At 41.2% G+C, this 13321-nt stretch overlaps 2 protein-coding genes and 1 long non-coding RNA gene across 7 annotated transcripts in view; 2 read left to right on the plus strand and 1 right to left on the minus strand.

Moving 5' to 3' along the window:
• FAM237B (family with sequence similarity 237 member B) overlaps nucleotides 1–5655 on the plus strand; it is a 97747-nt gene extending 92092 nt beyond the window's left edge. For all 3 annotated transcript variants that reach the window (XR_009260497.1, XR_009260498.1, XR_009260500.1), the window contains one exon: nucleotides 5001–5655. The gene's annotated coding sequence lies outside the window, so the exon portion shown is untranslated. The remainder of the gene's footprint in view (nucleotides 1–5000) is intronic.
• The window catches only part of CFAP69 (cilia and flagella associated protein 69), a 62642-nt gene extending 56087 nt beyond the window's left edge, over nucleotides 1–6555 (minus strand). For all 3 annotated transcript variants that reach the window (XM_058725153.1, XM_058725151.1, XM_058725150.1), the window contains exon 1: nucleotides 6225–6555. In XM_058725153.1, the coding sequence (XP_058581136.1) occupies nucleotides 6225–6344 (120 nt within the window). In that variant the 5' untranslated portion in view covers nucleotides 6345–6555. The remainder of the gene's footprint in view (nucleotides 1–6224) is intronic.
• Nucleotides 6556–6665: 110 nt separating this feature from the next.
• Nucleotides 6666–13321, plus strand: part of LOC131509436 (uncharacterized) — a 70437-nt gene continuing 63781 nt past the window's right edge. Inside the window, exons 1-2 of the long non-coding RNA XR_009260501.1 lie at nucleotides 6666–6752; nucleotides 7128–7193. This is a non-coding gene — a long non-coding RNA (uncharacterized LOC131509436). The remainder of the gene's footprint in view (nucleotides 6753–7127; nucleotides 7194–13321) is intronic.

Genomic DNA, 13321 nt, shown 5'->3' on the forward strand with positions numbered 1-13321 from the left:
GAACTCACAACCCTGAGATCAAGAGTTGCATCTTCTACCAACAGAGCCAGGCAGGCCCCTCCACCCCCTTTTTTAAACTTTATATCTTAAGTAGTCCTCGACTTTACCATATAGAGTTGATGAAACTGGGGTATTGAGACCTAACTTGTTAAGGTTACATAGCTAGTACCTGGGCTAGCAGGTCTGTCTGATGCAGGAGTGCTGGTTCTTTGCACCTTAGTTCTCTGCCTGACTTCTCAACTGACCACAGAGGTAATGTCTAGCAATTACCCCAAAACCAGGGTAGGCAATTTTAAGGACAGTCCATGGCAGTATTACATACAGTGGCAGGATAGGACTTCAACTAGAAGATTGTGGAGATTCTCAGAGGAAGAGCAAATTTGGGCAAGGAAGCTAAGCCATGATACCTATGCAGGCCAAGTAATCACAATTTCTTTATTCCACAAACATTTTGGAGTATCTACACTGTGTCAGACATTGTTCTAGTTGCTAAGGATATGGTATTGAATAAAACACAAAATCTCCTGCTTTCCTATGACATCAATATGTCTTGTCTTGCACAGCAAAGAAAACCATCAAGAAAACAAAAAGGCAACCTACTGAATGGGAAAAGATATTTGCAAATGATATATCTGATAAGGGGTTAATATCCAAAATATATAAAGAACTTTTACAACTCAACAGCAAAAATCCCCAAATAATCCAATTAAAAAACGTGCAGAGGACCTAAACAGAATACATTTCTATAGACATATAAATGACCAACAGATACATGAAAAGATGCTCAATATCACTAATCATCAGGGAAATACAAATCAAAACCACAGTGAGCTATCACCTTATACCTGTCAGAATGGCTAAAAACAAGCAAAAAAAAAAAAAGACAAGAAATTACAAGTGTTGGTGAGGATGTGGAGAAAAAGGAATCCTCCTACACTGTTGGCAATAACATAAATTGGTACAGTATGGAGGTTCCTCAAAAAGTTAAAAATATAAGAACTATCACATGATCCAATAATTACACTACTGGGAATTTACCCAAAGAAAACAAAAACACTGATTTGAAAAGATATATGCACCTCTATGCTTATTGTAGCATTGTAATGTTTACAATAGTCAAGATATGGAAGCAACCTAAGTGTCCACTGATAGACAAATGGATAAGGAAGATTTGGTATATACATGTAATGGAATATTACACAGCCATAAAAAGTACGAGATTATGCCATTTGTGACAACACAGATGGACCTAGAGGGTATTATGCTAAATGAATTAAGTCAGACTGAGAAAGACAAATACCATATGATTTTACTCACATGTGGAATCCAACAAAAAACAAATGCATAGGGGCACCTGGGTGGCTCAGTCGGTTACATGTTTGACTTTAGCTCAGGTCATGATCTCAGAATTCATGGGTTCAAGCCCTACATCAGGCTCTGGGCTGACAGGTCGGAGCCTGGAACCTGCTTCAGATTGTGTCTCCCTCTCTCTCTGCCCCTCCCCTCCCCCTGCTCACACTGTCTCTCTCTCTGTCTCTCTCTCTCTCAAAAATGAAAAAATAAAACAAATGAATAAATCAACAAATAAAAAGCAGAATCAGACCTATAAATACAGAGAACAAACTGATGGTTGCCAATGGAGAGAAGGTGGGTGAGGGAAAGGATAGAAAAAATGGGTGAAGGGAAGTGGGAGATACAGGCTTCCAGTTCTGGAATGAATAAGTCACAGGGATGAAATAGAGAATATAATCACTGATATTGTAACAGCATTTTATGGTGGCTGATGGCAACTACACTTGTGAGCACAGCATAATATACATACTTGTCAAATCACTATGTTGTACACTTGAAACTAATGTAACATCATGTTACCTATAATCATATAAAAGTTTTTTAATGTTTATTTTATTTTTGAGAGAGACAGAGAGAGACAGAACACGAGTGGAGGAGGGGCAGATAGAGGGAGACAGAATCCAAAGCAGGCTCCAAGCTCTGAACTGTTAGCACATAGCCTGATGGTGGGGGGGGAGGGGGGGGGGCCCAACTCAGACCACGAGATCATGACCTGAGCCAAAGTTGGACACCTAACCGACTGAGCCACCAGGTACCCCACAAATAAAAAAATTTAAAGTGAATTAATATGCTTTGGAGGAGACAAAAATCACTGTTATATAGTTTACTACAAGATGACATATCTTTGGAGGAAAGAAAGTAGGAAGTGTTAAGATGCTTAAGCAACGGTCAGCAAAGGACTCACAGGGAGGGTAACATTTCAGCAAAGTCTTGAAGGAGGTATGAAAAATAGGGGAAAACTCCCGGGCAATGGGCACACCAAGTGCATAGGCCCTCAGGCAGAGGTATAAAATACACCCGGCAAGGTTGAAGAGAAGCCAGGAGGCCAGTGTGGAACACAAAAGGCTTTGTAAGTTATTTATATGAACTTCAATTTCTACTCTGAGCTCAGAGTCAAGGAAGGAAGGACACATAGGTATTAAGATATATTTCCTACACTTAAGGAATCCATATTCTAGGGAAAGAGGCAAAATTTAGACAAACGAAACAGTTGCCAACATAACACAAGTGATAATTAGGTGACAAATGGTGTGACTGAGACCTAGGACTATATTCATTTATGAGAAGATCTGTGAGGGTGAAAACAAATGCTTCCTATTGGGAGAGTACTTTACATTGGAGAGTAGGGAGGTAGGGTAAGGTTTAAATTCAGAAAAGGGGGAAGGGCATTCATTTAGTAAATATTTAATATCACCTCCTGTGTACCATATATTGTGCTGGGTGCTACTGGGGAATACTGGAAGATAATGGGGGACACCACAGGAAAAGACAACAGGCAAGAATTCTATCTTCTTGGAGGTGGCACTAAACTGAGAATCTGGTACAGATTAAGTACAAATAATACATTGGGAAACCCTGAAAACACAACAGAGAAGTAGACCTGAGGCACTTTAGGGAAGGCAGAGACCTTGGATATCATCTAGTTCAGTGGTTTTGAGGCTAAAAATCACTTGAGAGAGTTTAAAAAAAATAAATTTATTTATTTTGAAAAAGAAAGAATGAGAGAGAGAGAGTGAGTGGGTGGGCACAAGCAGAGGAGGGGCAGAGAGAAGGAGACAGAATCCCAAGCAGGCTCCACATCATCAGGGCAGAGCCTGATATGGGGCTTGAACTCACAAATGGAGAGATCATGACCGGAGCCGAGACCAAGAGTCGGATGCTTAACCAACTGAGCCACCCAGCCCCTTGAGACAGCTTTTTAAAAAGTACCAGACTCCACATTGGGGATTATGAGTCAGTAAATCTGGGTTAGGAATGAGCTATGTACAGTTTTTTGAACCCCTCAGATGACTATGATGGTCACCCAGGTTTGGGGCACGCTCCTCTCAAACAGGCTTGCTTTACAGAAAATAGAGTATTAAGTGATTTGATCAGGGTAATTCTGTGTGGTGACGTAAGCGATAAGAAACTACTGTGGAATCCTGAAAGAGGTTGTGAGGCTCAGAGGGGGGAAGGAGGACCATAAAGTGGTATTTATGGAAAGCAGTTTGGGAAGAGATGAAGAGGTACTGACTAGAAGGATGTGACATTCATCCAAGATCAACTGAAGCTTTGTGGTGACAGGAAAAGAGAGCAAGTAGTTCTTTTAAACTCCATTTGGCATCTCTTGTTTTTTAACACACAGTCTGGAACAGTGGGGGTAGGGTTGGAATTTTGTTTTATTTTTGTTATTATTTTGTTTTTTAATCTGAATCCACATGAAACTACTTCCTACAGCTATCCAGGAGTTAAATGTTGTGAAATTCTGTAGCACTGTTCATACTTTACTGCAGCTATAATAAATTAAGCATTGCTACTTCAGGTGGGAAATGAGGTCCTTCAACCAGTAGCAATGACATCACCTGGAAACCTGTTAGAAAAGCAGAATCCGGGGCTCCTCCCCAGCCCTACAGAATCACAGTCTGATCTTGATAAGATCCCCAGGTTTTCCAAATGGACGTTAAAGTTTGAGAAGCACCTCTAGAGGGCTTCTGATTCTTTAGAATGAGAACAACATTAAAACAAATAGGAAATTGGGGCGCCTGGGTGGCTCAGTCAGTTAGGCGTCCGACTGTTGATTTCTGCTCGGGTCATGGTCTCATGGTTGGTGGGTTTGAGCCCTGCCTTGGGCTCCGCCCTAATGGCATGGAGCCTGCTTGGGTTTCTCTCCCCCTTACTCTGGCCCTCCCCCACTCATGTGCGCGCTCTCTCTCTCTCTCTCTCAAAATAAATAATTTTAAAAATAGGACATAAAGGTAAACAATTTGTGATTTCAAGCATAGAATGGAGCTGACTTAAAGCACTGAGATAGACTCTCCAAAGTCACTTTTAGCTACCAGTATATACTTACTGTCTCTCAAGTGTTCCAAGGGTTCCATGAGTCTTTCCTCTACTGGTCTAAGGCAGAGGTCTAAAAGGTTATCATTTCAATGATGGCAAAGATGGCTAGACCTCACTCCGATTAAAGAAACTAAGTAACTCTCAGTTAACTTCTCATGGCCTCATTTGTAAGAACAACTACAAAGAATACCCAAAAAGGTTGAGTGATCATTTCTCCTAGCTCTAAAAAAGTTTTTATCTCATTTCTTTTGGTAGAAACGGCCTTCTCCAGTACTTTGAAAAATATTAATGCTTCTCCAAGTACTTATTAACAAGCTAGGAACTCCAATTAATACAAAAATAGTTCTACCTGAAAGAGAATCCAAGGCTCTGTAAGGAGGGGTAATAATGAAAGAAAAGGAAAAAAGAAAGGGAAAAGGGAAGGGAGAAAGTACACACACATATACACAGGTTTACTAGTTTTGCTTTACTTGATATGTTGTGGACTACTCTGGCTTTGGCCTGTTAAAAGCATTTCTCCCCCCCCCCCCTTGTTTTTCTTTTTAACCCATGCTAGCCTGCCTCGTGTAACTAACTGTGCCCCCCCATCCCTGCCACCTCTTTTACAGCGAGTGAAGGAACAAGAGCCATTAGATACCAAATTCACCTACTTCTCAGTTGTGCCCGGTTCCTGGGCACAACAATGGCGGTAACGTTGAGCCCCCCTGCAGCCTTGGGAGTGGAGAGCTGCTGCTCCTGAAAGTCTTTCTTCTCCCTACCCTATTGGAATACGTCCGCAAAACTGATAAGGCAAATTCCCCGTTCCTCCTCATGCAAAAGTGCTGTTGCCCACAGTTAAAACCGTGCAAATGTCAGAGAGTCCTCAGGGAGTTAATCTTATTCCCAAAGAAGAGGTCCCCAGTCAACTGGCCACTCCCAAGGAACTCTCCAAGGTTCCAGGATGTGGACGTAGGAGACAGGGTTCCTGACGCAGCCTGGGACTCGCAAAACCTCCACAGGAATTCCCATAGTGACCCCACGTCATCAGTGTGAAGAGGTAGGGTAGGATTCCTCCAGAGAATTCACGCTTTAGGGTTTGATCAATACTCTCTAGGGAGGGGCAATGGAACCCTAGTATGAAACAAACGACGTGGAGTTTACAAACACTTCCGCCACGAATGGAGATCCAGCCGAGGGTTCCGAAGTGAAATATCTCAACAGACCAACTTAGAAGAACTAATTTTGTATTCCTAATAAAAATAAACTCAAAACCAAATACAAGTACAGTAAAATATGTAAATTCTGTTCTCTCTCAACTCCGGCTCCATAACCAGCCTCCAATTTCATATGAAAATGAGGCTACTTTCTAATTTTGACAGATTTTCCTTCCCTCCACGTGTAGGTTTTAAAGTGGGAGCTAATTTAAACACGAGAGATTTTACCCCTATGTCAAGAACATCACTTAGTAACAGGTATCTACGTACAAGCCCATTGCAAACAAAATGCTCATTAAATCCATGATTTTGCTACAAACGTGTCCTTTCCTCCCACGCCCTTCGTGGTCACACTTTTCGAAGAAAAGCGGCAAAACCTTGCTTATTCTGTTTAGTGGGACGGTCCGGGACAACCTCGCGCCACAGTCCCCAGACAGGTTGGCTGACGACAGCTGGACCCTCCCTCCGGCGGCAGTTCTCGGAAGGATCGGCGTTGCCTTGGGAACCTCCGTCCCGCGGGCTCCGACTGTTTCCACTTCGGCCCCCATTTCCGCCCTTTGCTGCCCCCAGGCCTCTCCCCGCCCCCCCAGATCCCAACCTCCCCTCCACACTTCCCAAAGCACAGACACCCGACCGTACCTGTGCGTCCTCGTCCTCCGTCACCACCCTGACCACCGGGATTTGGCGAGGGCTGCCGGACCTGTTCCTGCGGCCCGGTTCCGGGACCTCGGAGGTCCCCGCGGCTTCAGCTACCGACATGGCTGAAGTGGGAGGGAGGGAGGGAGGGATGGGGGGCGGGGGTGGTCCTCCAGTCCTACACAGTTCCCTTAGCCTCAAGATCCACAAAGTCCCCCCCACCAAGAAGAGAAAGCCGCCGGAGAGCCGCTAGGGTCGCGAAAAGCCTCGGGAGTCCGGCAGTGGCCTCGGCCACCACGACGCCACCCTTATTATCAAGCCACCGCAGCCCACCGGCAGACTTCGGCTCCCGCGGGCTGGCGGGTTGTTAACAAGCCAGAGCGTTGCCAGGGGCGGGGTCGGGGGCGGCAGAATCGTCGGCTCCTACGGAAGCCTGGGGAGCCAAACTACCCCAAACCCTAAAGGCACCTCCAAGTTGCGAGTAGCTCAGTTTGGTCGCTGGCGGGAGGGAGGCGGGAGTAGACGACCCCGGTACGTGGCAGTGGCGTGTTAGCTTGGCGTCATGTGTTCTCAGTCTTGCTAGTTTGCGCCGGGCCTTAAAGTAAAGCAAGAGTGGGTGGAGAGATGAGGGGTGGATGTGGGTCGTAAGAGTGATGGATGATGGATAGGTAGTTTTAGAGGTGGAGCAGTTTATCTCACCTCAGAGGAGTGACCCGTGTCACCTACAATCCCTGCCTTTTCCCTCTTCTGTGCTTTCGTGGCTCTACCAGATAGTTAAATAACAAACAAGGCATAGTACACTGTGTTAGAGGTTTTGAGTCAAATCATGAAATCTAAAGCAAGTTAACCCCTGGAAGCCCCACGTTCCCCCTTTTCTCATAAATTTTTAACATTTCTCCTCAATAGGATTGCTGTGAGAAGACAGAATGAGATGGTAGTTTGCAGATTGGCGTTTTGCACTTAAGTACCCAGGTAAATGGTCAATATTATCATTATCTTTATTATTACTGTTATCTATCCATTGTATCCTGAGTGATGACACAAGGAGGGTCACGACTTTAATGGAAAGCTGCTTATGATAATCATCAGTATAACTTAATCACCCCAAAGGCCATGACTATGAAAATATCTTAAAGTCCTTTAAACCTTTTCATCTTTTTTTAGCCTGAAGAAACTCTTCAAGATTCATATGTGTTTTTATATTATCTATAAAGTTTATGGCCTTAAAAATTACGGATAACAAACTGCATGAAAATAAATTTCACTTCACCTCTCAGCATTTCTCTCTTCATTTGTAGAATGAGCTGGTCAATCAGTCATTTCTAAGTTTCTTTAACCAGTTCAGACACTGAATGACATTTCTGATGACACAAATAAAAAAAATGGAAAAACTAGATTGGGCATGCCAGCACTTGATGTAAATCATAGCCAAAGAAACCAAGCTTTTTTGAAAGAGAACTGAGCATTTCTAGTCTCCATTTCCTCACTTATATTCATTCTTCCACTTTCCTCATCCTTTATCCCCTGAAAGTGCCCTGGGGTCACCACTACATGTGGCCAAAGTCTGTGGACCCTTTCTTGTCCTCATCTTGTACGTATCTCTAGTATTTCTCCCCTTCTTGAAACTCCCTTGCCTGGACTTCAGCTCTCTTTTTGTTTTCCTTTTATCTTTACTCATTGGCGTTTTTAGAGCTCCTTGAAGGCCTTAACACCTAGAGGTGGGTCCAATAGGTGTAAGATTGCTATTACTCCAGGAGAGTATAAAGGTTGTGTCAAGTGTATTAACATGAGCTAAATTGCTGTTGCACATTCCAAGTAAACTATATCAAAAGGAGACTGAAATCACTTGAGTAAACACAAGGGGATCCTGTGAGAATGGCACCCAAAACCAAGATAATAGTGGAGAGCTGACAGTCGGATGATTTGTTTAATCTTTTTTTGTGTATTGAGCCTGGCATCTCCGGATGAGTAAAGATGAAGAGGAGGGACTGTCAAAAAAAATTTTCCACTTAAAGCAAAGTTTATCTGGGAGTTATCAACTGACTATAGTGTTTCAGCACAAAAGGTGAATCTGATGAGAATCCATAAACCTCAGTGACTGGAAAGTCACACTCTCCTCACTGGACTTAATTGCAGACACTTTCCTAACAAATGAACAAAAAGATTTTTATTTTACTTTAATTGTTTACAAATCTATATATTCATTCTGTCCTATATCCACAGTACCAGTTCCCAATGCTTAATTAGCATGACTCCTGTGAACGCTCCCTTTCCAGCACTTAAAAACTCTTTTCCTGCTCAGTGAAGTCAGTGAAATTCTTCATAGGAAGGGGTTCCCTTACCTAGGAAATTAATAGATTCAACTTTGTAATTTTTTGTTTTTAGCTCTAATGGTATTTGTTTTTGTTTGTTTTTAATCTTTTTAATATTTTATTTTATTTTTGAGAGCGAGGGACAGTGTGAGTGGTGGAGGGGCAGAGAGGAAGACACAGAATCTGAAGCAGGCTCCAGGCTCTAAGCTGTCAGTACAGAGCCTGTCACAGGGCTCAATCCCACAAACCACGAGATCATGACCTGAGTTGAAGTCAGACACTTAACCCACTGAGCCACCCAGGTGCCCCTAGTGGTATTTGTTTTTATTATTTGACAAATGAGAGGCAACCAGGATGGAAATCCTAACACCCCACATGCAAGCCATCTTGAGTGAATTATTTGTTGTTTCAGGAAGGTTCCAAGCTTCTTCCTGCATTACCTTTGCATATTGTTGTACATGGGACTGTCTTCAAATATCTAGCTCCCTGTGAAACCCAGCTCATGTGACGTTTTGGGGGAACCTTCTTTACATCCTCTGTTGGATGCCACTTTATCATTATGGTTTTGTTCTTACCACATACTTAATGGTGTTTATTGACTCAGGTGCCCAACCCCTTCCTCTAGAGACTTTGAAAGCAAGGACAGTCATTTCCCCAGATTTGCACCCCAACCCCTCAGCATAGTATCTAGAATAGTGTTTCTGAAAGCTTAACATGCATCAGAATAATTTGGAAAACTAATTAAAACCGACTGTCTGAACCACACCTCCTGAGTCAGCTTCAGTTAAGCCTAGGGGAGGTCCAAGGGTTTGCATGTATAACAAGTTCCTAAGTGATGTTATGCTCTTGGTCAGGCTAATGGTACTCAACAAATGTACATTAAAGATTTCAACGATTATAAATTGGTTTTTAAACTTTAACTGAAGCCAAATTAAGGCATTTCATAAGTTACCCAGAGTAAGGTAAATTATAAGTCCTTGCTGCTCTAAATGGGTCCTTGAACTACGTACATAGGCATTGTTAGGTAGTTAGGGGCTTGTTAGGAATACAGAAGTTCTACCCAGGATGGACCTCCTGAATCAGAATCTCCATTTTAACCAGACTGCCAGGTGATTGGTGTGCATATTGAAATTGAGAAGCACTGGTCTAGCGTGATGCATGTATATTTTCATTAATGTTGTTTGGGAGTAGTTTTAACGATCTCCATTAAATTGGCTTTCACTGAGTATCCATCTGTGTATTTTCCATTTCCTTTGTTTTCTTACTGGTGATAATATTTGTTTTTCTTTTTGTTAAGTGCACCAAGTTTAAGCTTTTAAAAAGCTTTAATTGTTTATATTAGGTAATGAATTTAATTTTTTTTGATATTTTATTTATTTTTGAGAGAGAGAGACACTGAGCACAAGTGGGGGAGGGGCAGAGAGAGAAGGAGACAAAATCTGAAGCAGGCTCCAGGCTCTGAGCTGTCAGCACAGAGCCCAGTGCGGGACTCAAACTCATGAGCTATGAGCTCATGACCTGAGCCAAAGTCGGATGCTCAACTGACTGAGCCACCCAGGGCCCCGGTAATGGATTTAAGTTTAATCATTCACTGAACCTTTTAAAATGTATTGTTTGAAGACTCTAAGTTAAGAGCACAGGACAGTTTCCTGACACCACAACACAGAAGGATCTAAGGGTAAAATGACTAACTATTGAAATGGTAAATTATCTCAGCAAAAAGATAAATTAATAGTAGAGAAATGTATGAGAAATAAATTATGGAGAATAGAAATGTTTCAGTCTGATGACAATTTTGCAGAATTAAACATCTGTTTAGTTACAAATTGCAATTCCTTAAAAGCAGCTATAGATTGAAGATTAACTTGACATTTTAATAATATGTTGTCCTATGTACATTTTTTACTTTTAAAATAAAGCTAAGTATATTTTTTATTTATTTATTTTTTGGTTCTAGTTCAGATTTTTTTTAATGTTTCAAGTTTTTATTTAAATTCTGGTTAACCTATAGCATAATACTGATTTTAGAAATAGAATTTAATGATTCATCACTTACATATAACACCCAGTGCTCACACAACTGCCCTCCTTAATGCCCGTCACCCATTTAGCCCATCCCCACCCACCTTTCTCCATCAGAAAGTTTGTTCTCTGTCATTAAGAGTCTGTCTTATGGTTTGCCTCCCTCTAGTTTTCTTTCCCCTATGTTCATCTGTTTAGTTTCTTACATTCCACACATGAGTGAAATCAGGGTATTTGTCTTTCTCTGCCTTATTTTGTTTAGTGTAATACACCAAGCTTCATCCATGTTGTTACAAATGGCAAGATTTCATTCTTTTTGATGGCTGGGTAATATTCCATTGTGTATGTGTGCACACACACACACACACACACACACACACCACTTCTTTATCCATTCATCAATCAATGGACATTTGGGCTCTTTCCATAATTTGGCTATTGTCGATAATGCTGCTATAAACATTGGGGTGCATGTGCCCCTTTGAATCAGTATTTTTGGGTAATTTTGGTAATCAGTATTTTGGGTAAATACCTGGTAGTGCAATTGCTGGGTCATAGGGTAGTTCTATGTTCAACTTTTTGAGGAACGTCCATACTGTTTTCCAGAGTGGCCATACCAGTTTGCATTCCCACTGAAACTAAGGATATTTTGAACATTAATAAATGTAGTATTAAGAAATAACATTGTTCTTCTGATATTTTTTCCTGATACTTGTTTGCACACTGCCTAAGCAATTAAGCAATATTTAGTAAAATTGTAATTATTCATTAGCACAACTTAAGAATGTTTCTAGTAAGTATTTTAGATTACATATGAATTCGGTAGTCTCTAAATAATGCCAGATGTTCCAAATGTTCAAACAAATGTTATTCTTTTGTGAGTCAGAGTAATTAATTTTAAATAGAATTTTTATAGCACATAAGAAATGTAATTAGAGTATAGTCTTTGTAGGTTAGCTTTAGGGGAATTATGTAACAGAAAGAAAACATATAAAGCTGGCATTTTATCTACTTCAGTGTTTTAAAAAATCTTTCAGTTTGTGACAGAAACAAAGCTTAAAAGAGAAACAAAAATAATTACCTCTTTCTGACAGAATCATTAGTGCAAATTTGGGAGTAATAAATACATGGGACAGAACAAAAGTAAAAGATCAGCCACCTCTGAAGTCAACTATTCTAATAAAAAATGTACTAATAATCCAAATTGCAAGTGACTTTTAAATAGGAAGATAGAAGAGCTACTCATGTTTAATGGAGAAGCTAAATGATAATATGTAAATGAAATGAATTTATGGAGTGATTTGTACCTAACCAAAGCTTCAGTCCTGTGACTTAGGAATATTCCATGAAATGAAAATGTTCTCCAGCTTTTAGAACTAAAAAGAACTATTGTGTTCACATGGTGGGGGTTACAGTGTAGTAAACCCAGGATAGAACTGTCTTTATTGTGGAGCAGGATTAATCAGACAAGTGTATTCCAATGACATTAATTATTCAAGGTTTATAACTGACTTGACTTGCTCCAATTCCATGGACTCTGTATTAATTTGCTAGGGCTGCCAAAATAAATACCACAGACTGGGTGGCTTATACAACAGAAATTTTATTTTCTCACAGTCTGGAGGCTAGAAGTCCATAAGGTGTCCAGAATTGGTTTCATTCTTGAGGCCTCTCTCCTTGGCTTGTAGGTGGACATTTTGTCCCTTTGTCATCACATGGTCTTCCCTCAGTGTCTTTATCTCCTTTTTATTTTTAATGTTTGTTTATTTATTTTGAGAGAGAGAGAGAGAGAGAGAATGGGAGAGAGAGAGAGAGTGAGTGGGGGAGGGCCAGAGACGGGGAGAGAGAATGCCAGGCAGGCTCTGCGCTGTCAGCACAGAGCCCAATGCGGGGCTTGTTCTTAGGAACCATGAGCTCATGCATGACCTGAGCAGAAATCAAGAGTCAGAGGCTTAACCAACTGAGCCACCCAGGTGCCCCTTTATCTCCTCTTCTTTTAAGGACACCAGTTATCCTTGGATTAGGACCCACCCATATGACCTCATTTTACCTTAAATACCTCTTTAAAGGTCCTAAGAATTAATATGAATTTTAGGGGGACTTAATTCATCCCATAACAGATCCCAACATACTTTGGGCTATAATTTGAATTCTTCTAAGAACAAATTAAAGGATAGAATATGCTTAGTTAAGGCAATACTGGTATTCTTACCTATAGGACATTGATTATTTCTCACAGAAATGACAAATGACTATTCTGATTTAACAATCACTATACATTTGATCTACATGAATCTGTCCCTGGGAGATGCATCCACTCTCAGAGCTTTCAAGTGATCTGGATTTTGAGCCTGCGGGGGCCCTGTGCACGACTTTGTCAACATCATTTATGTCATGTCGCATTTTCCATTTGAAGAATCCTCTACCAAAGTTAATTTGCCAGCCTAGGTTCCCTAGAGCCTGCCTTAAACAAACAAACAAACAAACAAACAAACAAACAAACAAACATTTACTTGCTGCCACTTTATTAGTGGGCACTCTCTCTGGGAAGCAGGTGAGGAAAAGATAGAAGTTGAGGCAGGCAAATATAGGTGTTACTTGAGCTGGCCATAGCTTTGGAACAAATGCAGCCAATTGCTCAGTCTTTTATGATGTTTTCATGGAGGCCTTAAGCATTATTATACTATGGAATAGCTAGCTTATCTGCGGGAAAGGAAGGGAGAATTTATCTACCAGTTCCCTCTTGTGCTGCATCTCTTTGGTCAA

This window comes from Neofelis nebulosa, chromosome 4 (assembly GCF_028018385.1).
Source record: "Neofelis nebulosa isolate mNeoNeb1 chromosome 4, mNeoNeb1.pri, whole genome shotgun sequence".
NCBI classification, from domain to species: Eukaryota; Metazoa; Chordata; class Mammalia; order Carnivora; family Felidae; genus Neofelis; species Neofelis nebulosa.